Source organism: Stegodyphus dumicola, chromosome X1, assembly GCF_044657685.1.
Source record: "Stegodyphus dumicola isolate Sdum_Otavi_A_Nest chromosome X1, ASM4465768v1".
Lineage (NCBI taxonomy): Eukaryota > Metazoa > Arthropoda > Arachnida > Araneae > Eresidae > Stegodyphus > Stegodyphus dumicola.
The window spans coordinates 17361123-17388387 of NC_140780.1; the positions used below are offsets into that span (position 1 = coordinate 17361123).

The window sequence follows — 27265 nt, forward strand, 5'->3', positions numbered from 1 at the left end:
AGTGCTGGCAGTGAGGACGGTCAATTTGCCTGACTACATAATTTGCATTCTAATTCATTCAAAAGGTTTCAGGGTTTTATGGGATTTGAGAAGGTCAGTCCAATTTTTGAACACCCGTTTCATCACACAATGGCTGCACAAGTCTTGACGTGTGAATGGAGCAGTTATCCTGCTGGAAGAGAAATGGGCCTTCCCCGAAATACTGCCATTGATTTGGGAAAGCAGCACTGTCCAGAATGTCCACATACATCTTTGGAACTCCTGAGTAATTTCATTCAATGATGACTTGTGATTATGTTTCACTACCCTTTTCAGAGTTCTATAACTGTATTCAGTATTTTTTTTTCCCAGCCTGCCACATTGTTTTCCCAATTACCACCACTCACAGTAGATTTTGGCATGTGGAGAATATCTGAAATTTCATGAACTGATTTCTGACAAAGGTGGCATCCCACTATACTGCCATGATCAAAGTTACTAAGCTCCTTTGACTTACTCATTGTCTTCCAAATGCATAAATATGACCTGGCAAACTATTACAAACATTTTTATAGCTTTTGGTTATGCATCAAATTATATCATCTACCAGAACTACTTCTTTAGAGGGTGTTCAGATGTTTTTGGCCAGACAGTGTATATAAGCAGTTCCAAAGGTGGCTTTTGGAAGTTAGCAGGCATATCATGAAAACTAGGACAGAAAGAAAAAATACAGAACACTGTCATTACCAACTTGCACAATAAAAGGTACGAAAGCTAATTACTTTGCTGCCTGCCTCTTTAAGATAATTTCTGTGCATATAAAGCCGACAACTAGTAAAACGTACAACTATGACATGTATGGGTTACTTCTCGGTTGATAAAAATTCTTTTAAACACTCAAGTATGGTGGCTTCAAATCTTTCTAATTCTGAAAGCTCATGCAAGCATCCCTAGGCTCACAATGCTAATCATGTGTATATAGATAAAACAATTTTTTTAATTTTTCATCAAATCAAGAATGAAAGGCTACCAAACAAAAAAGCAAACAAACATGAAATTTGGGAAATTAATCCTGGAAACATAAATTAAATCATAAGTAAAAATCAATTGAGCAGATTATTCCTGGTTTTTTCAAGCAGCAGCCAAGAGTCAATGGAGCAGGTGAGTGCAACTCTTAATTTTCAATTAAATATTTTCTCTGTCTGTTTGCAAAATATACACTGGTTACCAAGGAAAAATCACAAAAATGACGATTACTCAGAATGCTGTATGTAGAATTTAATGAAACCGACATACAGTATACAACACATAGCGAGGTATAAAATAACATAAAAAGAAATTATAAGACATTTATGATGTTACAGAAATTAGCATATGTATAAAATGAACAAATCAAATGTGTCAGTTTGATATAGGAAAATTACTTTCAATATGGGGTATGATTTCTCCTAGAAGCAATAACACACATACAGCCACGTGTACACTTACAGCCAATTATGCAGTCTATCATCAATATCTTTTTGTGAAACCAAAATTGAAATCAGCCCAGGATAAGGATAGTAAAATAAAAACGATTATAGAATTTTTTCAAATTTCTAGTTATGAAGATTATTGCAACAGATATAGAATTTTATTTAAATCCATTGGTGGTACATAATTAGTGGCCGTACCTGAAAGTATGCAAACAGAAATCATAAGAAGGGTCCATAAGAAAGCACATTCAGAAGTTAAATATATCAAAAAAAAAAAAAAAACAAAAAAACATCAAAGAGTATTACTTTATCCTTTAACTCCAACAGAAAGTAGAAAATATCATAGCAAGCTGCATTAATTATATTCTTGTGAATTATTAGTGAGGAAAGAAAGAAGGTTTCCTATATCCATTGCAAAAAGATGTGCCATTAAAAATATATCATTTACATCACCTCAACCCTTTAGTTGAAGGTTTATTCTATACAGTCAAAAGTCGTTAATTCGGACACCCATAATCAGGAATGATCTATAATCCGGACAGATGCGTCGCATTGATGCATGCGCGTAAGATCTTAACGGCTGCGAATATGCGTGTGCGCAGGCCCAAAATACTTTTACGCATGCGCGTTTAATGTATAATGGACGGTATAAGCTAAGCTAAAATTATTTAATTATCTATTTCAGTTAATGTTGCAGATTGCATTGTTCCTTAATCTTTGAATTAGATCCGGCTTATTATTTTTTGCAGACTGTTAGAGCAATTTTATAAAAGTAAGCTTGAACTTTCGATTATGTCAAATAGAATTTCCGATATATATTTACTAATATGTAAAGTATCTGCAAAGCGAAAGTATGTTTCGAAGTCCATTAAACAAAATGTGGAATTGCTGCAAAAAATGGATAAACGCATATCCTTTGTTTATCTAACCATTCCAAAACCTGTTTATCAATTTCATGCTGCTCTGCGGCGGGGGGACGCTGCGTCGCGCAATGAATTGGAAGTTGATCTGTCAGCACTATCCTTATCTTCAAGGCAGATGTTTTTATTTTATTTGGCTCATAATTCCTTACTAAATGTAGTATTTCATCTCGATGTACTCCGTCTTTGATATGATTTAAATCAAATTCCTCATCATTATAATTTGCTTCCGATAGCGAAGAAAGTAAAGTAAACAAATAAATATTAAGCTTTTTTTTTGGTAAATTTTGATACCCTTTAGATCATTATTGTTCTTTATTTCATAAATTATGGTTTCATATTTTTAATTTTATAATTTCTGCATGCCATCTTACCAGATTTAAACTGATGATCTATAATCCGGAATCGCCGAAGTCCTGACGAGTCCGGATTAACGACTTTTGGCTGTATTTGTAAAAATGTGTATATATTTTAATGTGATTAATCATGTTGTCCCAAATAAAGAAATTCCATAGTTATTTCTACCGTCCACACAATAAAGCACTACTATATATACATACACTAGCACATTCACATATAAAAGTGCAATATGCAATATTAGAAAAAATATTATGTACCAAACTTTTCTAACACACATTAAGCTGCAGTATGTAAAATGTAGTACATAAGTAAATGCAGGATTGCTATGCATGCAAAGAATGAAAGCAGTTAATGTAATCAATTTTCCTCACCCACAGCAAGGGAAATATATCACACATCACCAGACATACAAAAACTAAACATTCTCTGTAATGTTGTAGGCCCCCATAGAAAGGTGAAAAGATGTAAAACCTTAAATAAATTAATATAAAAAAATTTGTATAATTACTAGAAAATTGGAAATACCACCATATTAAAAGAAGCAATGGATAATGCAATGACACATAAGAATGCATAGCTTCCATAGTTATATTTCTGATGTTTTAATTAAAAGTTATAATTTGTTTTTAATCTTACTTAATTACATAAACGATAAACCCAAATACATTCATAAGAGTGACTAACAATCCACCCTAAAATAGTTCCAGAGTGATTGGAACAAAAAGGGAAAATCTGTAGCAATTGTTATACGAGGGCTATCCAGAAAGTAGATTACGTTTTGGAATAAAAAAATAAACAAAGTATAGGAAACAAATTTTATTATATACAGATGAAAGCCACACTCAAATACTACTTTTCTACATAGTCACCATACAAATTAAGGCATTTATCGTAGCGATGTACGAGCTTGGAAATTCCTTCGTCGAAAAATTCGGCCGCCTGCGCCTTCAACCACTTCGTTACCTCTTCTTGCCTTCCATCTTGCACAAAACTTGTGGTAACCAAGCTTTTCGCTGATGATTTCGTGCAACAAACTTCGCGAAATTTGTGGAAAACTCAAAGAAAGTTCCGTTATTGTGAAATTTCGATTTTCACGGACTTTAGCATCGACTTTTTCGAGAAGTTCGGCGGTCACTATGCTGGGTCTCCCACTTCGATCTTCGTCGTGAACATTGGTTCGGCCATTTTGAAATCTTATGACCCACTGACGCACTCCACCTTCAGTGATAATGTTGTCCCCATACACTTCACGAAGCTGCCGATAGATTTCTATCGGTTTACAGTTTTTTGCAGTCAGAAACCTTATTACTGAGCGCACCTCGCAGGATTTTCAATTAACGCAGACATTTCAAACCGTCACAGTATCTGAACGGAGCACAGCACGAACCTCTCACTAGCACGGCTAGATGCAGACTGAGCTGCGCAACGCTCTGACTCCAAGATGGCCGCGCTAGCCCCGCCCCTAGCGGACACAGACGGAAACGTAATCTACTTTCTGGATGGCCCTCGTACTAAGAAAATTTAGCAAACTGAATTAATGAAAAATAAATTAATATAGAATAAAATACAAATATGCACTATATAGCATAGCAAACTGCATTCAACTTGCATTGAAAACAACTAAACTTTAAGCAAAATTAACTAGTAAGAAAAGAGAAGAAAATTAGAAAACGCTGAAAGAAATAAATGCTCTAATGTTCTTAGGGACACTTTTAAGCAAATAAACCAAAGCAAATGAAATACTGAGAATAGTTTGCATCATTAGTGAGTGAGAAATATAGCTCCATGTATGAAATAAATGTAGTGTGAAATTACATGCTGTAGGAAGAATGATAAATGGACTATTAAAACTTGAAACTTCCATTTTTTCATTCTAATCTACATGGCTGAATTTACGTAATTAAACGTTGGAACACTGCAGCAGCAAACTGCAGTTGTGTCTCAGTGATTTTATACCAGAATGATCATTAGACTGCGAGATTGGAGAGGTAATTTTTGCAAGATGTGGGAAAACTGAGAAAATGATCATATGCAACAAGACACATCCAGAAAAGAAACTTCCTGAAAGATTTTACATTAGCTACAATGTAAAAATACCCGCAAAGACTCAGAAGCATTTATATTGACAATCAATAAGGAGAGTTTCATTGCTACACCTAAAAATACATTGATTTTTAACATAAAGATTTGACTTTTTAACAATGCTATCTCACTTACCCTACCCATAATAGTCACTAAATGATGGGATCAAACATGTAGCCAAATTTCTAACTCAAAGTGTAAACATTTACTTTTTGTTTAAGATTAGTACAGAATTCTTGGACATACTGCAAAATTCTTGGATGATGTGAGGCTGGATTACAGCAAGAGTACTGTATTTAGAATATGAATTTTGTTTTAAATGAATTAAAAGCATTAAAATGAATACTAGAATGAATGTTGGAATATTTATAGTAGGAAAATACAAAAATTAATCATAAAATTTAATCTAAGTTTTATGGTTAATTAAATTGGAGCACGCAGACTTCGAAACGAACTAGACCCAATTGTTTAGTAAAAGAGTGCTAAGTACTGAATACACATCCAACAATACTCTCTTAAAAAGAGTAAGCTATATCTTTCATTCATATCTGAAAAAAAAGGGGGGTAGAAACTGAAAAAATGTTTCGACAAATTTTGATAGTAACTTTTATATTTGTTTAGAAATTAGTTTAAGTATGTAATTAAATTAGCATTTAAGTAAAAGTTTCAATTAGTATCCCATTTTCATGATAACCCTGGATTTAAATTTAAATAGTCTTCAACACTCAAACAGTATGATGGTGCCACAGTTTTTAATATCCATGCAGTATACATTATCATTGCATGTTTTAAGTTTGTTCAGATTTTAGACATTTTGAAAAAGTAGCTTCTATTTCAGTTTAATTACAGATGGTGACAAACTGCAATATTGGCATGTAGATTCAAAGACTTTTTCAATTACTGAAATTTTCTAATATCTTATACCCTTCACAAAAATTTCACATTTTTTCTATCTCATTAACACGACCTCCTTTTCTTCTAAGAATGTGTCCAGAAATCACAGACATCTACTAGAATTTACAGTGAACTCAACAATAATATATTGCCATCTATTGCATCCTATTCACTTGTAAAAGTACTATTTCTTACATGCAGATTGCTAAAATAATTATGATATGTTTCAACATTCTGTATGTAAAAGTGCAATTTTAATTTAAACTAGCAAGAGTGACTTATTATAGTTAGAAAGCTGTTCATTCCTGATGGAATCATCATAGAAGAATCAACTTCAAAACAACTCAGCACTGAAGTAACACTGCAATTTGAATTTTGCCTCCCCTCTACATAAAGACAGAGATCCGATTTTACTCTATACGTCTAGAATACAGGAGCAATCACAGCTCCCTTTTAAATACTATGCACAGAATACAGGGGTGTAAAAACATAATCATTAGCAGCAGCTCAAAAGTAATACACCTCATTATGACTTTCCTTAAGATATTGAAAAGTAGTTATATGCATTAAGTGACACAACAGAGAGGTATCACTCACTCTCTCCCCCTACCTACACAATAGCATTTCTATGTTGAATGCAGATGAAAATGCAAAAACTACTGTTTTATATAGCATACGTGCATACTAAACCATGAAATCATATATTCATAAATGCTGTAAGTAAAGTGTGTGTGTGTGTGTGTGATTATGGCAAAGCCTCGAGGGCTATCTGCCTACGGGGAGGACTTTCTAAGGGAAACTGGCTCGTATACACGTTACACATGGGGAAAACCACGAAAACACCCATGCAGCCAGCCCGTTCGCGGGATTCGAACCTCGGACCGAACTACCAGTGTTCAGCGACTTTACCGCTCGGCCGCTGGTGAGCCCTGTAAGTAAAGGAATGATTCTGAAGTCTTATGCTTTCTTTCATTAAGAACCTTGTAACTAAATGATGCTTGATGTTTTCGATAGATGCAACCAAATAATAATCTTTCAAGACTCACAAAAATCAACTCATAATTACTGCTAGCCCTTTCATTTGTTTTCAAACTTTAGTTAGATGATGCAGTATATTCCTTTTGCTACATCATGTCAGAAGTGTTAATCATAGGGTTGAAAATTAACAGAATATGACAGAAACATTACAGACTTTATTTTCCTTATATTTTGTATCATCACACTACCAGCATAATTTATAGCATTTCAATAAAAACCACAGTAATTTGCTAAAGTTTTTTTTTTTTATATATATATACAGCTCTGCATACACAGTTTTATCCCTTGCACCAGACATTAAACAAATAGTTACTGAAAGTTTTTTCTACTCTTTAACATGCTTACACAGTTCTTTTATACCACACACATACACACACACACAGAGATTAAACAAATAGGTAATGAAAGTTTTTTTCTACTCTTTGACACCCTGTATATAGCTAACATAAAAATGATTTACACAGTTCTTTAATTCCATATACACATGCAGACATTAATAAAATTATTTTCCTCCTCCCAATATAGCAACCTAAACTACAAGTTTAAATGGGCAGGACTAATTCCAGTTTTGAAAACATTCTGCATAATTATACAAAAAAAAAAAAAAAAAAAAAAAAAGTATTATTCCATATTACTCAGACAATACATAAATGAATCAGTCATTTTCAGCAATATAGTCATTCTGGAAACTATTCAGATTTTTCAAAAGAATCTTTTACACATTCCACAAATTAAAATTATACAGTATTTGCCCTCCCGGCAGGGGGGACTAAATATTCTTCAAACATACTGCATCACCTACAGGCTCAGGAGCCATGATTACCTATGTGATAATAATCAAGAACTTCCGCAGTATGAATATAAAACCCTAAGGCAGCATAAAAGTTAAATATTAAGTGAATGAAATAAATAAACAATAACTAACATACTCACTTACCATAAACATGTTCAAGCAATTCAGAAGTGACATTAAAAAAGTATATCATACGGGTCAAAATAGAAGCTCATATATACTTTGAAACAAGTACATATGCTGTCATAACACCATGTATTGCTAACATAAGCACACACTTTAAAAAATGACAGGTCATACATGAAATGATTTATATTCAGCTCAGTGCATTACCTTCTTCAGCATGAGGTTTCCATTTCTTTTCTTCCCCCCCTTTTTTTGATAGGGGAAAAATAAAATTGAATTACCATTTAAGTAAAAACTATTATCGAAAGTTACATACACACACTAAAAAAGGCTTATCATTCAAACGAACACAAAGAGGCTAGATATTCTTATTTTGTCAATATGACCAACTTACCTAATATTTTTATCTGTGTTCAATAAGAATCTCCCTAAAATATTTACACCGAGAACCTAAAAAATAACAAACTGCATTATACATTTCGATCTTACATATTTAAGGAAAAAGAGATTATTTCGACACTAAATTTAATTACCCTTAGGCCACTTTCTGACTTAATGTCCATGATAGATAGCACTGTTTCATATAGAATAGCATTACCAACATTTTTACTTGTTTCTGTATTTGTAGCCACCTGAAAACAGTACAACATTAATATCGAAAATTGTACACAACATTTCATATTCAGTTCTTTTATCTCTGATTTAAACAAACTTATTAATGCAAATGATGTTTTCTTTATCACTATGACGAATATTGATGGTTTTTTTATCACAGAGAACAAAACACATGCTTCATGAACTACAACATTCCTAGGAAACTCTAAGAGGAAACAGCATCTAAAAAAATTCCAAAAACTGTAAATACTTGGGGTAAAAATTCTAAATTTTTAACGCTTTGAAAGAGTAAATTCCACTTTACCCTCAAAATATTTTAAAGTAAATAAATGAATAAATTTAAAGATATTAGTTTGCAGTATTTTAATTTCAAGTTTTGAAACTTCAAACAAATGGTTATTAAAAGCCAAAAGCAAAATAAAATATTTTTTCTTCATTTGTTAAAAAATGACCACATAAATGTAACATCTGTTATGAAATGCAATATACCTTTTAAATTAAAACAGAATAAAAAATCTTTAATTTATCAGTCATTTACAGGAAAATTATCAAAATTTAAATGATAATGAAGTATTAAATTAGAGATAAATTTGTAAGACACACAAGCATAATCCACTTGCATATCACAGAATGCAAGTAAATGTTCCATTTGTTATTATAAATGATTATGTCGAAAGCTTTATTTGAAGTAGTCAGCTACAGAGATATTGGAGCAAAAACACAGAACTTGCGGCATGTTACATTTCATTAGAAGCAGAAAGACAATTACTGTCATTTTCATGATTTTACATTTTACTTTTAAATGCTACATATTTATTTACAAGCTTGAGCGGCAGAAGTGTTGTGACTTTTCTTAACACTAAGTGATATTTCATAAGTTCTTTCTCAAAATTTTATTCATTTACGAAAAGGAGAAAAAACGTGTTGCATGCCTATTTAGTCTAGAGTTGTCATATTGACAGCATTATGGAAAATGAACTTAATTGCTATCAGCAAACAGATGGCATTGTATAAAAGCTGCTGATAGGGGTGCACGATGGCAATCGAGAATCGTGAAGCGAGAGAATGTGATTGAGGCTAAGAATGTTCCATAATAATATGTATACAGTCAAAAGTTGTTAATTCGGACTCGTCGGGACTTCGGCAATTCCAGATTATCGATTTTTCTGGATTATAGATCATCAGTTTAAATCTGGTAAGGTGGCATGCAGAAATTATAAAATTAAAAATATGAAACCGTAATTTATGAAATAAAGAACAATTATGATCAAAAGGGTTATCAAAATTTACAAAAAAAAAAAAAAAAAGAGCTTAGTATTTATTTGTTTACTTTATTAAACATTTCTTTCAATATAAGTTGTTTAAGTTGCTTCGTTTTATGTGATAATACTTTCTCTTTAATTCTGTAAACAGACATAATTTCTTCTTCAGTTACAAAATTCCGCTGTTAAAGTCCTATAATTGATTGCTGTGTCAAGAATACCGACTAATTTGTCAATCGAAATTTTTTCGTTTTCAATAACCTTTGTATCACTTTCTTCTTTACTGGAAGCGAATTATAATGACGAGGAATTTGATTTATATCATATTAAAGATGGAGTACATTGAGATGAAATACTACATTTAGTAAGGAATTATAAGCGAAATAAAATAAAAACATCTGCCCAAAAGATAAGGATAGTGCTGACAGATTAACTTCCAATTCATTGCGCGCCGCGGCGTTTCGGCGTTTCCCCCCAACCCGGCCCGCAGAGCAGCGTGAAATTGATAAACAGATTTCGGAATGGTTTGAGAAACGAAGGATATGCCTTTATCCATTTTTTGCTATGCACTTTATAGCTAATTTCCTTCCATCAATTAGCTTTAAAGTTGCACATATTTTGCAGAAATTTAACTTTCGGGTTGTTTATTCTCCCATCAATAAAATTCCGAGTTCCATACTCAAGATAAAATTCCCCATTCCGGATATCAATTCCTGGGGTATTTGTAGGATTCCTTGCCAGTGTGGTTTAATTTACATTGGCCAAACTAAGAGAGCCTTAAAATTTCGCGTCAAGGAACATGAGGCATATGTTAGAAAAAAGGAAATACAGAAGTCTTCTGTTGCTCAACATTGTTGGTACGAAAACCACACTTTCAATTTTCCTGCTGCCAAAATTATTCAAAAAACATCTTCCATTGGAGAACTGGAGTTTCTAGAGGCATTTCACATTCATAAAAATCTTTCTGTTCTAGTTAACGATCCTAATTCCAATCCAAATTTGCCTTCGGCCTTTAAAGAAATTATGTTTTAGTTCTGGTTTCACCAACAGATGGCACCACTTGCTTATTCTTGTCCAGGCTTTCTTATCTTATCTAATCATTATTTCCTATCTTGTTCATTTGCGGTTTTGCAGCTGAAGATGATGGTTCGGTAAAACCATCGAAACTAGTCCTGTGAAAATTTTGTAAATATAACGCTGATTTTTGTTGTTTGACTTCTGAATTAGTATTTATTCGGCGTGTTATTGTGTCTTAAAGTGTAACTTGTTAATTTTTTTTTTTTTTTTGCTCCCAGGGGAGGCTATTGTTCATTTATTCATAGTTTATTTCTGATATGCTTACTAGATTGTAAAGGTAAATTTTAATAGAGATTCTAAGGCTAAAGTATGTAATACTACTCAGTAAGAGTATGGATTGAAATCTCAATAGTACTGAACTGTTTGAATTTGTGTTGATTTTCTAAGAAATGGATATACTAAATGCATAAGAATTAAATAAATAAGTTTTTTTTCTAGATCATTCAATGGTTAAATTTATTTTGTGTGTTCATGATTTTTACCAGTCTTTTACTCTAATTGATTTAAGGGTTAATCCGGAAGAAACACAACGCAAAATTTTCAACTTTATTGTTACTAGTATCTTATTGCTGAATTGAGTTTTATTTTTATGTTATGGTCAACTTGTAGGGTACCTTTTGGTAACTTTGGAAAATTTAAAGATAAATTCAAAATTCAAAAACGCCATAACATAGCTAAGAATTTGTTTTATTACAATTTGATATAGAATTTTGATACAAGCATATGACTATCAGCTGCATTTCAAGCTGTTACACAGGTTTACGGTGACAAATCAAAGTTAATTTTGTGCACTATGCCAAACTGGAAAACATAATAAAAAAGAGCTAATATATACTACAAATGCAAGAGAGCAATCAGCAGAAAATGTGGAAAAGCAGTAAAAAACAAGTTTAGCAGTGAAAATATTTTCCACTTTGTATGTGAAAAGGGGAAAAAAAACTATATCTCTTATTAGACGTTAATGAAAAATAAAATGTTGAATGTATCTTTTCTTTTTAGGACAGCCTGCACTATTTGTATATGTATTTGAACAATTGGTACATTTCACATTAATGTAATTTATTAAATTCATTTTGTCCATATTAACTAGGCATAATTTCATGAATATGTTCGGCACTTAGCTTACTTTATGAGTGACAACACTTTTATTTAAAATGTCTTTTCGGATGTCACTACATAAATTCATGTTCCAGATGGAGCTAAAACACATACTGCCAAAACATATATTTCAAGTATATATACTACTCTGATCTACAGTGAAGATACAAACACAAAGACACAATTCATCGCTTCAGCATCTAGAAAACTTCAAGTAAAAATTGCTGAACATTAAAGAGATATCTACAAACTCCCTGCTAACCAATTCATCAACGGAAAAAATACTGTTGAAAATCGATATTCATTGTTATTGGTTTTAGATTTCGGTTTTTATTTTGTATGTATCTATAATAACAAGACGTGTTATAGTATACAGAAAAATGTTTTGCAAGTAATTTGTCTAAACCTTTTAAGTTAGTAAAAGTGACTTAATACAAAATTATGGCTATAAGAATCTTTTGTGTTCGTTTTCTTGAGGAGTTACAACAAATTAAGTGGTGTTCATGACAGAAATTGGAGTAATGGCAAAATAAGCACGGTACAATTTGAATTTAAACATTAAATATTTATGCTTTTAGTTTCTCATAAGCTTTGATACCTTATTATGGATGCTTTAAACTTACAATGCAAAACTTTTCGTACAACATTTACAAATATGACAAAGGCTAATTAAAGTGAATCTTTCCATACTTCATGAATTGAATTTACAGTTACATGATAAATTCCAGCGCTTAGAAAGTATTCAGCATGCAATTTCTGAATTATTACTTGGCGACGAAAAAAAAGGAGTACGTTAAGGATTTCAGTGAAACTGAAAATTATAGAGAACAGTACTTTTAACTTCAAGGCTGAAAAATTTGAAAAAAGTTCTGATGATAGATCAATTCATTTATCATGTAATCGAAAGTATAGTCTGCAAAAATTTGAAATTCAGACATTTAACCCTCTGATTGATCATCCAGCGATTTCCACGGGTCACTCAAATCTAGCAAAATTTGCTCATTCCGCGATTTCTGCGGGCATACATTTTTCTTCCTTTATTGAGGAGCGGATCCCGTTTTTTTCCCCATTTGACCATTGAAATAAATTATATATAGTATTAGGCACTTAGTTTACATTTTGGCCTACAGATATCGTTAGTTGTCCACTAAATTGCGGCATTTGAAGGCACATGGTATTAGTGCTCAAACTTCACTTTTTGCCGCTTTTTTCTTACAGAAATAGCTGCTAGAAAACGTTTGGCAATTATCTTGCTTATTTAATTAAATTATTGAATTTATAATTAGATTTATTGATTAGATTCATAATTAATTAGATTTATTGAATCTGGTGCAAAGACTGTGAAGTTGGACTTTGCTTTGAACCCTGTTTTGAACTCTATCATACTAAACTGCATTTTTAAGGTATTTTCCCCTCAGCGCTTTACATTTTCTTAAATTTTATACATTTTACTTTTTTAGATTATGCAATAAATAGAAATTAACTGTAATTCGACTGAAATTTATTTTAAAAAATATTTTCTTTTTTTTTGATAATGTCTGAAATTAGTTTTTCTGGCAATTTAGTTTCTCATGATTAAAATCTATATAAAAAAATGTTTTCTAGAAAGAAAAAGTCCATTTTTCAATTCTCCTATCAAGATATATACATTTAAAATATGCAAAAAAAAAAAAAAAAAAAAAAAAAAAGAGGAAACCCACAATTTCGGAAGTGATTTCGTTCCACAAATTGAGCAGTCAGAGGGTTAATAAAGATATTAAATCCTTTTGGGGATTTGAGTCGGCTTTCCAGAATTCATGAAGCAATATCGAGTGAAAATAAGTTCAAATATCTGGATTCAGACGATTACTCCTGGGTCTTGTGCTGCCAATTTAATGGAGATTTTCCTCCTATGTCTCAGAATTACCCCAAAGCAAATGAATTACTGAAAGAAAGATTTAGCAGAAAACATTTGGTAGTATGTTCATGAATTACTCACAATGGCAATGAAAAATGCTGTAAGAGGTAGAAATGTACAGATTTTATTTCAGACTTTATATAATCAACTCAAATCACATTTAAGAACTTTAGATACATTAGGAAGATCTAAAAAAAAGTTTGCAGATTCGTCGTCTTGTCTCCCTGAAGATGTTTTGAGAGCTTGGAAATGATTTCGAGTGTCCAACCTCCTTAACGGTAGCAGCGAGGTAGAAGACAATCAAGGATTCTTTGAGAAGCTCATACAGTTTTTATGCAATAAATAGAAATTAACTGTAATTCGACTGAAATTTATTTTTAAAAATATTTTCTTTTTGGTGATAATATCTGAAATTAGTTTTTCTGGCAATTTAGTTTCTCATGATAAAAATCTATATAAAAATTTTTTTCTAGAAAGAAAAAGGCAAGAAGTTACGAAGGCAAGTACGAAGAATAGTACGAAGGCAAAAAGTTAATAGTACGATAGTTTTAAGGCAAGAAGTTATGAGTACAAAAATAAGAAATTTGGCTTGATTAGGTTTCAGAACTCAAGGTTAAAAAGAAAGTTGATACCTAAAGAAATAATATCCCTTCTGCTTCAGCTCATATTTTTGTCCAAGCATGAAAGAGTTAATGTATTTTTTGTGATTGTTTACACTTTAGTAAAGACTGTAGGAAAGCTCCTAAGGTGACTCTAGATGAGAGGAAGTCTCGAGTTATAAGCAAAATATGTTGCTTAGTTTGTTTTCAGCTAGGACACATAGCAAAAACATGTTGACATACAGTTTGGTATGGACAACAACATGTATACAATATGTGGACAATAACATTACGCTCTGCTTTGTCCAGATTGGAAGAAAGGGTCTAACAAATCCAATTTTCAAGCAGAAAGTGAGTGCACTATATTGCTTACAGGTGAATCCTCTTTACGGAAAATCTACCTAAAGAAAGTCTTGATTAAAGTTTGCCATAAAGGAAGATAAGCTATAGTACCTGCTCTGTTGGATGATAGCTCATTGATCATGCATCAAAAGGGATTTAATCATGGAACTCACACTTTCTTCAACAGGTACTAAAGTGCTGTCACAAGGATTATTTGGTGCTGGCACTATTCCTGCTCTAGAACACGGAAGGTACGATGCTATAGTAAAGAGTTTAAATACAAGGTTTTCCAATATACCTTCTTTTTTGACCAGCCCAAACTTGCACAACCTTAGCTAGAATTCTAATTTCGGAACTTAAACCTTGTGGAATGATACTACAGACACTGGCAATAATACTCCAGCAACACCAGTTATCTTTGGTGATGATATTTTAGGGAGCATTCTAACTATTAGAATTATGGTACTTTCATCAGAAGTTTCAGCTGTAGAGACCTTGCTTGGCTGGACCATTCTAGGTCTCGGGAAGAAAAGAGAAATACTGTGTATGAAAACGTTTCAGGTGAAAGAGATGTGGAAGTTCAAAAATTTGAGCATCCATGTTCCGAAACAGAAAATCAAAAGACTGCCAGATAAGGAAACTTTTAGCACTGACAATCATTATGTGGTGGCTTTACCTAATACAGTGGAACATTGTCCTCTCCATTACAACTACTACATAGCCGAAACAAGGCTGCAATCTCTCCCAAAATGGTTACGAAGAGTAGTAACTCTTAACAAATACTGCAATATTTTTTTTTGCAGGCAGATAAAGAAGGCATATTAGAAGTAAAGGCATCTGCTACCAACAGTATCATTCATTATTTACCTCATAGACCACTAATTAAGTTACCCGGTATAACAACAAAGATCAACCTTGTGTTCGATGCCTCGGTAAAGGTTGTTGGCTGTGCTTCATTAAATGATTGAGTATGAGACCTAGTCTCATACAACTCGTTCCCACACTACTGAACAGATTCTGACTGCTTGCTGTAGGAGAAATAGCAGATACCAAACAAATTTTCCTGCAGCTTATCATAAGACCAGGAGATCAGGATGTACATCGATTTTTATGGTGGAAGCCTACTGGAAAATTAAAAGTATACAGATATTGTCATGTACTGCTCGGTGCTACAATGACAAATTTTCGCATTTAGTAAGAAAGGTCTTGCTGAATGAGAAAATTACTCATCATTTAAGCTTAAAACAAATATTAAGCAGAACAGCTGAAATTTACCATAGAAAAGCTAAAAGCAGGTTTTTATGTTGACAACTTAGTTACAAGTGCTGACGATGAGGAGGAGTTGAATTTACTTCAAAAACAAGCTACAAATATAACACAGGAAACATGTTTCATTTACACTGCTGGTCTGACACAGGAACTTAAAACGGAAATCAAAAGGAACTTAGCCTTAACTGGAAAACTACCTCTGATGAACTGACCTGTGCTCTGCTGGACACTTTAGTGAAATAACAAGAAAGATTTATTGAAAAAATTTCACTTCTGTGATCAACAATGTGTATGATCCCATCAGTTTTACATGTCCAGCAATACTGCTAGCAACTGCTCTTTTAAAAGAAACCCGCAAAAGGAAACTTAGATGGATGAACCAATCCCAAAAAAAATCTAGAGAAATGCAATGAATGGTTAGTAGAACACATGTTAGATAAAATGGTATTTTAACACACCAAATGCACCGTGGTATGGTGGATGGTGGGAGCATATGATATGCAATATGAAAGATCTGAAAAGAATTCTTGGTACAGCTAGTCTAAATTTTGAGGAAATGTCAACGGTTGTATGCGATTGTCACAGTACAATCAGCAAAAGGACATTAACTTATTTGTTGGAGAATACACAGTAACCACCATTAACACAGGCACATTTCCTATACGAAACTCCAAATTCGACTAATTGTGATTTTGACACAATCGACGGAAGTCATTTAAAGAAACAGATACGATACTTGCAAAGTGTTCGAGATTGTTTTTGAAAAAGATTCCAAAAAGAATATATGTCTGAGCCCATAAGGAATCCGACGATTAAGGCAAGCGGTAATATTCAAGTATGAGATGTTGTGTTTGTGGGATCTAATAGTTCCAAAAGAATTAACTGGCCAGAGAGAAGGAACTATTTACAGGACAAGATGGAAAACAGCAAGCAGAAATAAGTAGTAGTGAAGTTTGTGAGAAAATGAGAAGCATAGAAATTGCCCATCCCCTTCAGCAGTTACATCCATTAGAGATTGCATCATCAGATTTAACCCTCCAGGACAAAACTGGAAGCTCAGAGCCCAGATTACACCCTTAAAAGAAAGGAGGAGATTCATCACTTAGTCGCAATGATTCAAAACTGCATCCCTTACACTTGATACTAAGTAATGATGGAATTGTTTCAAGTCCTAAAATACTACATACGTAAAGTGGATGACAGTTAAAGCAAACCAAAAGACTGAATTTATAAGTGCTCTACCCTTATGAATATTGACTAAAATATCTATGTTAGATTACAGTTTGTACGAAGTATATCAGTTTTGTTTTGTAATATCTAGATGGACAAGACAACAGGTGGGAGGATGTTGCATATCGATGTTCATAGTTATCAGTTTTAGAATTGGGTTTTTATTTTGTATGTATCCATAACAATGACACATGTTATAATATAAAGAAAAGTGTTTTATGAATAACTTGTCTAAGTTATTTAGTGTCTCTAAGTTAGTAAAAGTCTTATTACAAAATAAAACATTTAGTTTAGGACTATAAGAATCTTCTGTGTTCCTTCTCTTAAGGAGTTACAAGAAACATATCTTTGGTTACATGCTTGTCCGAGCATCCACTCTCATTAACTAAATGGAAAAGGCCTAAATTAGCCGCAAATACCAGCATAGAAGTATCCTCAAAATTCCGCATATACCAGCATAGAAGTATCCTAAAACTAACAGAAATATTTGAAATTACTGCCAAACCATTTTACATCAGAGACATTTCCTTCAACTCCTAATGTATGGACTTCAATTCTGAATACAACTCTCCACAAAATTTCTGCATTCGATCAAATTACCCATTCCATTTCTAACAGAAAGCAGACAGGTCACCTGCTAAAGCACTGCTAAACACTTACTGATGTTTAAATGTTTCAAATACCAACCTTAAAATGCCGTTTGCAACTTTTAAACACCAAAATTTTAAAGTTTTTTATCTCTTGCATTTTGAGGGTTGGAGTGCTTTAACTATATACTCTTCCAAATCCTTTTCATTTTTTCGAAACTACAATAAATGGCAAAAGATAACTTTTTATTTCTCTTCCCGGCTCCATTATAAATATATATACATACATAAATACTCTTCCGCTATCAGGACCAGATACAGAAATGTATGTATGTATGCATGCATGCATGTGTGTTTGTATGTATGTGCACATATGTGTGTACAAACACATACAGTGGATGGACAAAAATATGGAAACACCTTGTGAAATGCATGTTTGAAAAGAAAGATTGATTTTAATGAAATATGTAGGTGGCGCTGGCGTTTTCGACTACTGACGCCACATATACAACTTCATAAATGTGCTAAACAGTTCAGTTGTTGTCGGAGTACTGTTATGTGAGGTTGTCATTGCATTATGTCAGAGTTAACAGACTTCGAACGTGGGCAAATTGTTGGAGCACATATGGTAGGTGCTTCCATAAGCAAGGTAGCCGAGGTGTTTAATGTTTCAAGAGGTACTGTATTGAAGATTTATTCCGCATATTTGAAAAGTGGAAAAACATCGTATGCTAAATCACAGTGCGGACGAAAGTGTGTCCTGAGTGATCGTGACAGACTATCATTAAGGGCAATTGTGACGAAAAATAAGAAGACCACAGCTGCAAAAGTTACTGCTGAAATGAATGTTGTGTTACCGAACCCTTGTGATTACCAAAACAATTAGAAGGGAGCTTCATAAACAGGGAATTGCTGGCCGTGCTGCAATTGAGAAGCCACTCATCAGTGATGCTAATGCCCGTAACAGGAAAAGGTGGTGTTTAAGTCGTAAAGCCTGGACTATAGAGCAGTGGAAGCGAGTAATATGGTCTGACGAGTCTTCTTTCACATTGTTTCCCACTTTTGGCCGAGTTTACATCTGGAGAACACCATCTCATACAGACTGCTGGTTGCCAAGAGTGAAACATGGCGAGGATTCTGTTATGGTTTGGGCACCATATCGTGGATCTCTGCTAGCCCCATGATAACTGTGTCAGGGCACATGACTGCCAAGACTTATGTGAACATTTTGGCTGATCAAGTTCATCCCATGGTACAAAATTTGTTCCCCGATGGTGATGGTGTCTTCCAAGACGACAAAGCCCCTGCTCACACAGGTCACATTGTCCAGGACTGGTTTTCTGAGCACGAGGATGAGTTGTCCCATCTCCCCTGGCCACCACAGTCACCAGACCTGAATATTATCGAACCTTTGTGGTCTACATTGGAACGGAAAGTGAGTTGTCGTTATCCACCGCCAACATCGTTATATGAACTTGCCACCGTTTTGCAGAAAGAATGGTATAATATTCCCTTGGCAAACATGCAGGAACTGTATTTATCCATTCCGAGAAGACTGCAAACTGTTTTGGATGCCAACGGGTTCCCTACACCATATTAAGCAAAGAAACATGTTTTTTTAAAGGTGTTTCCATATTTTTGTCCAACCCCTGTATGTACTTACACATGTACATGCTTTCACACATTTCTGAATCTGGTCCCGATAACAGAAGCGTACCTATATATATTATTCTAAGCCAATCCACTATTTTATACAGTAAAAATATAACTATATACCAGTGATTCTCAACCTTTTTTTGTCGCGGGACACTTTTAACGATTTCAAAATTTGATGGCACAAAGAAAAAGATCAGTTTAAAAGTTGTTTACTTACCAATAATACACTGTGTAAAATAATTTATAATAATAATTTTGAAAGTAAAATACTATGTACTACAACATGTACTACAAAAACAGCAGTACATTCATTAAAGGGATTAATTACAAATTAATAATAAGAATACAGTCAAAAGTCGTTAATCCGGACTCGTCGGGACTTCGGCGATTCCGGATTATCGATTTTTCCGGATTATAGATCATCAGTTTAAATCTGGTAGGATGGCATGCAGAAATTATAAAATTAAAAATATGAAACCGTAATTTATGAAATAAAGAACAATTATGATCTAAAGGGTATCAAAATTTACAAAAAAAAAAAAAAAAAAAAAGCTTAATATTTATTTACTTTATTAAACATTTCTTTCAATGTAAATTGTTTAAGTTGCTTCGTTTTTTTATGTGATAATACTTTCTCTTTAATTCTATAACAAAATAATAATTTCTTGTTCAGTTACAAAATTCCGCTGTTTAAGTCCTAATTGCTGCATCGAGAATACCGACTAATTTGTCAATCGAAATTCTTTCGTTTTCGAAGAAAGTGACCTCTGTGCCACTTTCTTCGCTATCGGAAGTGAATTATAATGACGAGGAATTTGATTTAAATCATATCAAAGATGGAGTACATCGAGATGAAATACTACATTTAGTAAGGAATTATAAGCCAAAAAAAATAAAAACATCTGCCCTGAAGATAAGGATAGTACTGACAGACCAACTTGCAGTTCATTGCATGCCGCGACGTTAAAGATAAACAAACGTTAAAGTTTAGATAAACAAAGGATATGCCTTTATCCATTTTTTGTAGCAATTCCACTTTTTGTTTAATGGACTTCGAAGCATACTTTTGCTTTGTAGATCCTTTACGTATTAGTAAATATATATCGGAAATTCTATTTGACATAATCGAAAGTTCAAGCTTACTTTTATAAAATTGCTCTAACAGTCTGCAAAAAATAATAAGCCGGATCCAATTCAAAGATTAAGGAACAATGCAATCTGCAACATTAACTGAATTAGATAATTTTAGCTTAGCTTATACCGTCCGTTATACATTAAACGCGCATTCGTAAACATATTTTGCGTACGCGCACACGCATATTCGCATCCGTAAAGGTCTTACGTGCATGCGCAGAAAGTTTGCAGCTTTGAGGTCCGGATTATAGATCATTCCGGATTACGGGTGTCCAAGTTAACGAATTTTGACTGTATTTTGTTTGTGATTTATTTACAATACCATCATATGCTTCTTCTTTCATGGACACAGTCCTTCCCATTGCATATCACCATGAATTCACTATACATATTAATGGTACACAAACAACATTTAAATAAAAAATTTTAAATGTTAAAATAAAAATTTACACCAAACAGTACCTGAGCAAGAATATCATTCATAGTTTCACTAGCATCAGGATCATTTTTTCCTAACAACCTTAGTAGTCTCAAAATTTTAACCTGTAATACAGGATATTAGGTTAAGCATTACAGCAACATCTCAGTGTGTACAATAACAAAATAGAAAATAGAAATTTACATACTTGTAAGAATGGGTCACTAACACCACATACATCATGTTCTGGAGAATACCCCGCCATTATTAAATTTTTGAGAATCCGTACTAAATTAGAAACAAGCTGAAAAGAGCATAACTACTTCAAAGTTATTTTAGGTATACACAGAGAAAACATGTCCACAAATGTAATGCAAAGGATTTAAAAGCATAAAGTACTATTTTTAGTCAAAAGTTTTAAAATTAATCTTAAAAATGTACAGCACATTACAAAACATAGTTAAATACTTTACAAATAATGAAAATACTACAAAAAGAAAAAGCTACACAGCTGTTACACAAGTATATTGAAGCTAGAAGTCTGGTCAGCTGTGTTCGAACACTCAGCGATATATAAAACCTTAAAATGCCTTAAATGATATATATATATATATACACCCTTGAAAACTGGATCATTTTCTCAATGCATTTTAATTAAGAAATGAATATGCACAATAACATAATCAGATAAAGTTTATTCTGAGCAAGCAACAGATGTCATCTAGCAAACTTCCAGTGAAAGAATTAGATATCTTTAATCGACAGACAGGCAGGATTTCAGGATCCCATATTATGCTTGTTGAAAAGAGACAGCACAGTGTAGCATGACAGTGAAAAGATGGTACAACGACAGCATTATGTGAAGAGCATGAGTAGTGCAAATATTAAAATCTGTTTTAAACCTGAAAACTGACTATCTGATACTTGCAATTAACGTGGCAATTGTATGGGGCTAAAATTTATCTCCACAGATATTAGATGCTTTGCATAATTCTGATGTGGCAAGGAAACGCTGGATAATAAACAGAGACCTGGACATTGAATGTCTGTTCACAATGAGAAAATCATTTTGCAAATGTGAAAATTACAGATGATTTTGGTGTTGACAGAGAATTGCAAAATTTTAGTGTAATATTTGGGCAAGAACGTGATCACTACTTGGTTTCAGGTGCATGTTACACCAGATAATCAAAAATATGCACAAGTATGCAAAAAAAAAATGCTAAAATTACTCATATGAATATGTTTCTGCCATCCATGGCATCAGGGAATGAAACACAATGTTTTCACCATGATACTACAATTAAACATCAAAACTGATGTTTAGTTTATTATGATGTTAGTGATATTCAAATAAATAAAAGGGAACAAAATTCATAGAAAATGTCTGTGATTCCCAATGACGGCAGAGGATTTATTCAGAATAAGTATGGTCCTTAAAACCCTTATCACATACGATATTTGTTGCCGGAACAAAAGGTTTGGTGGAACAGTTCTGAGAAACGCTCTTTGGCGAAATAGGGTTACCATCTTCACTTGGTAAACAGGCTGAAAGCCGAACAAGAATCAGTTATTGCTCAGATTGGAGAAAGTGACATTTCCTTTCAAGTGACATTTGCTTCTTCGTGTTGTTTTGCATCGCTCTCACTCTTTTCGTTTTAAACTTTATTGTTAGTAATGGAAGATAATAGAAAGGTGATTACTATCAAGTTAATCACTTTGATCTCCACTCTGGCACTTCAAGTAACAGATAAACACACTTCTGGTTATAGCAATCAATTACATCAGTAATAGCCAAATTCTCTATACACTAAGGATAGTTTAAAAACGTGTTCTGGATAAGCCTATTTATCAGACATCACTTATGTATATATGACATAGTTCTCTGCGTTTAAATCAAAATTTGATGGCTCACTGGAAAATTTGTGACCTGGTGAAAGCATTTTCTTGACTAACTTTATGGCTCATAATTACTGTTCTGTCCATTCAAACAAACAGACACAAAAACATAAAATCTTCTACGACAAAAATCTATATGGCTGATATTTACATCCTCACAGCCAGCAGACACTATTCAGCAAAATGAAGATCAAATAAAGCATATGAATACATGAGCAATCAAAACATGTGCGAGTTGTTTACTGTCCCATAGAACACTCGGTAATATACCTAAAACACATTAATTATATCAACTCTAGAAATTAGGTGTGCACACCATGAGTTTGTTTTATGTGATTATGGCAAGGCCTCGAGGGATATCTGGCTAACTGGAGGGATCCCTTTGTAGAAGATATTTTTAAACTGGCTCGTATACCAGTTACAAATGGGAAAAACCAAGAAAAACCCCCATGTAGCCAGCCCGTTCACGGCATTTTAACCTGAGACCGAACTACCAGTGTTCAACGACGCTTCAGCCAATAGTATGCCCGTGCACTTAATTGGAAAATAAAATTCATTATGTAAACAGATATGAAGGTGATAATCAGTTGTGCACTGTTTCAAGTAATCAAATGTTATAAATGCACAGCTGTTACATTTCTTATTATTTATTAGTCATGTTTATATTACGTAGATCATACATATGATATAATTAGGAATTAACCCAATAACAAAATTTGTACATTCTTTAGTACTCAAATGCTCATCAATTATTTTTCAACTGATTATTACATATCCATAATAATTTGCAAAGAACTGATGACTACAGTTGCTGCCAATTACATGATCGTTATATGAATTAAAAGTAACTTCAAATAAACTTTTTGGCAATATTCATTTTTGTATTCATACATACATATATATATATATACACATCTAATAAGTCATATATTTACATACAGATAGAGAGATGCGATGGTTTAGAAATTGTTAATATATATTTATTAGTATTAATGTAATGAATAAGATTTATATTAATGAATGTATATACAAATGTTTTTCATCATGAATAATAGTAAATCCATAAATTTCCAATGTTTCGATATGTAGCATTTACAATAAAAGTATAGTTTCTAATGCATTTATAATCCAAAAAGTATTTCATTAATAACATGAAAATAATAGATAAATTTAATGAGTATTCTCATTATTACATAAGCTATGCTTTTCTTTTTTTATGCATCTTTTATGCTGTTTAAAATGTTTCACTGATTATGCAATTAACAATTTAAAAGATAAGTAATTAGGAGAAAAGCCGCGCATATACAAACGAATTTAAAAAAAATTATTCAACTTAAATTTAAGAAATAAAATTCTATAATATAAGTGATAATACACGAACAGCACGAAATACGACAAATTTGGTTAACTTTTGACGATGAACACTTTGTAAACAAATCCAAACTGCAAGAACGTTGTAAAATACTGTCAACTCTGAAATTTCCACGATTATATATTTAATGAATATTTAAACATTTGAGTATTCTCATTATTACATAAGCTATGCTTTTCTTTTTTTATGCATCTTTTATGCTGTTTAAAATGTTTCACTGATTATGCAATTAACAATTTAAAAGATAAGTAATTAGGAGAAAAGCCGCGCATATACAAACGAATTTAAAAAAAATTATTCAACTTAAATTTAAGAAATAAAATTCTATAATATAAGTGATAATACACGAACAGCACGAAATACGACAAATTTGGTTAACTTTTGGCGATGAACACTTTGTAAACAAATCCGAACTGCAAGAACGTTGTAAAATACTGTCAACTCTGAAATTTCCACGATTATATATTTAATGAATATTTAAACATTTTAAAAATATATTATATTTAAAAATATTTTAAAATACTATATTTTAAAATATTATATTTTAAAAATATTATATTATTACAACAAAACAGCAATAATTAAATCGGCCTCTATTTCCACCGCCCATGACTTCACAGTGAGAGCCATCGCCATATTGAAAGTTACCCGTGATCCTTCAGAAGCAGAACTTGATTGGTTGAACGTTCGAGGAACACGTCTCCAGCCGGAACATTTTCGGGAAAGTTTTAAAATGTTGCTCATAGCCGGGACATGTTCCTCCTAGCTAGACGAAACATTTCTCGGAAGCCTCTCACTTAAAGCAGTCCTACTAGAATCTCGTTTCTCGGAATTGTCCCGGGTAAGCTCGCACGTCCCTAGAAGTGATAGCCTCTTTACAATCACTGACACACAAAATGTTTATCTGAATATTAAAAAATGCTTACTGAAGAGACCACATGGTAACTTGTTCTTTCTGCAGAATACATACATTGGTCAATAGCTGTCTAGAAAACTAGCATGCTCAATCACCCACTTTTAGTCTCTCAATGTGTCTCCCTACGATTACTTGACTGCTGAAAGTGACTGCAGAATGTGACCTTTCTTTGAGACACACTAATTTATTTCACTAACTGATAGATCATGCTACTCACCAAATTGAAGCCAAAGAAATGCCTTTTAAGGAGAACATACATATTATTTAGTTTTTCCTTTTTATTTTAATTTACATCTGTCTCCTTATAGACTGTCAGACTGTGTGTGTTTGCTCACAAAATAATAAATATAACAGCCAGACCTCACAGATAAGATTAAGTGGGTAGAAAAGTATATATTCCATCCAAATTCAATTTATCAGCCATATATTAAACCACACATACAGCTAAACAATATTTTTGGCTTTCAGTTCAAATGAAGAAAAGTATGTTATTTATTTGATAAGCAAAATACATGTACTTGATTTCTTTAGAAGGGAAATTTTACTTCAGTTTCAGAATGCAAACTGAAATGTTTAAACAAAAAAAAAAAAAAAAAAAAAAAAAAACATATAATGCTGAAACAAAACAAAACAAAAAAATGTACTATTTAAAAAAAATGTTTTGTTTAACTCTTTTGCATCAACAGAGGCCAAAATCTGTTCACTTCAAACATCTGAAATTACCAAGTTTATGAATTTCTGTTGGAATTGATTTCCTCCCCCCATGCCAAGTAGAATGCCAAAGCCTTAACAATGACCACTGAAATGATGTGATGATTTCTCTCTCGGGGATCTTGTGTGGTTTTACGCACTGTGCGTAGTTTCCACTTTAAACAGGATTGCAACAAGCATCAATAGCTAAACACTTATGCTAAACAAAGTAGTGAGAATGTGCATTCAAATAAACAAGCTGCTATAATCACTTCAAAAGAATGACTAGCATGTCACTGAACAAATTTCAAACCAATAAGCCATGCACTAACATCATGGGAGAAAGCACCGAGTAGAAATTGGATGCAGGCACTCATTGCATTCAGACATTGCGTCTGACATATGATTCTATTCAGACATTGCGTCTGAATGCACAGGTGATATGGGTAACTTCCCTATGAAAGGGTTAAAACAAGGATGGTATATGCCATATCTACAAGCAAAATGAGTATGGAGAAATATGCTGTTAGCACTTTAGGAAGAATTGACTGCGTTATTTAATTACAACAAAGCACATTAGGGCAAAACATCTGCATCTGCAAAGAGGGAAAAGTATCCTTTCGTGGAGGGCTTGCCAAGTAAAACTGGCTCATATTTACATTACACATGAGAAAATAGGAAAGTTTTTCTCAACCAGTTTAATTCCCCCCTTTTTTTCAAAAAATTACAAATGGTTCGGTGACAAATACTGAAATTATGCAAATTATTATTCTGTATAGGCAAATAAGGAAGAAAAATAACAGAAATTTTTTCTGAAATTCTATAATTTATGTAATTGCAATTTTAATTTCATTAATCAGGATTGCTATAATTCAAAGATACTATTAATAGGCTAAATATAATTCATGGAAATTTCAGCTCCAACAATAAACACATTAAGATTAAAATCTTCCAAATACGCATATTAAACCCTTAGTGTTGAACCCTGCTTTCATACAGTCACTAGATTTTTTGTCTTTGGTCATATATTAACATATAATTTAAAATATTTAATTTTCTTACTTTCTTTAATGATGTAAATACCATCTTAGTGAATGGATGTTTATGAAAATCAGACTAAAATTAGTAATTATACAAATTTAGCTATTAAATGCTGTTTGAACGCAGCTCTCCAAGAGCAGATTCAAAAAGCTGTACCGCAAAGAAGGTTAATCATTAGCAAATCCACAATTATTATTTGTTCTAAATTAATAAATGAATTTAGAAGACAAGAATGTCCATTGTGAAGCATTATGAATGGACAAAGCACAAATGCTTGAATAACAGGTTATAAAAATTACGCTTAAATAGTCAGTTACAAAAGTATGGAATAGGATCATGTGTCTGTTTAGTTGAAAAAGAAAATGTGGGACTTGACCGGTAATATAAAATATATAGTTCTTCAGAATATTATTTTTTACTTCTTAATCTAGATATTTTTTTTATTTTTATATATACAGAAGATATTCAAAATTTACAAAAAAAAAAAAAAAAAAAAAAA

At 32.7% G+C, this 27265-nt stretch overlaps 1 protein-coding gene across 6 annotated transcripts in view; it reads right to left on the reverse strand.

The window, feature by feature from the left end:
• AP-1gamma (adaptor protein complex 1, gamma subunit) overlaps positions 1 to 27265 on the reverse strand; it is a 190118-nt gene that overhangs the window by 106964 nt on the left and 55889 nt on the right. For 5 of the 6 annotated variants that reach the window (XM_085808333.1, XM_085808332.1, XM_085808335.1 and 2 more), the window contains exons 7-10: positions 21057 to 21167; positions 20893 to 20973; positions 8198 to 8296; positions 8059 to 8114 (exon numbers count right to left, since the gene is read on the reverse strand). In XM_085808333.1, the coding sequence (XP_085664459.1) occupies positions 8059 to 8114; positions 8198 to 8296; positions 20893 to 20973; positions 21057 to 21167 (347 nt within the window). The remainder of the gene's footprint in view (positions 1 to 8058; positions 8115 to 8197; positions 8297 to 20892; positions 20974 to 21056; positions 21168 to 27265) is intronic. The other variant, XM_035352909.2, reaches the window with a different exon arrangement.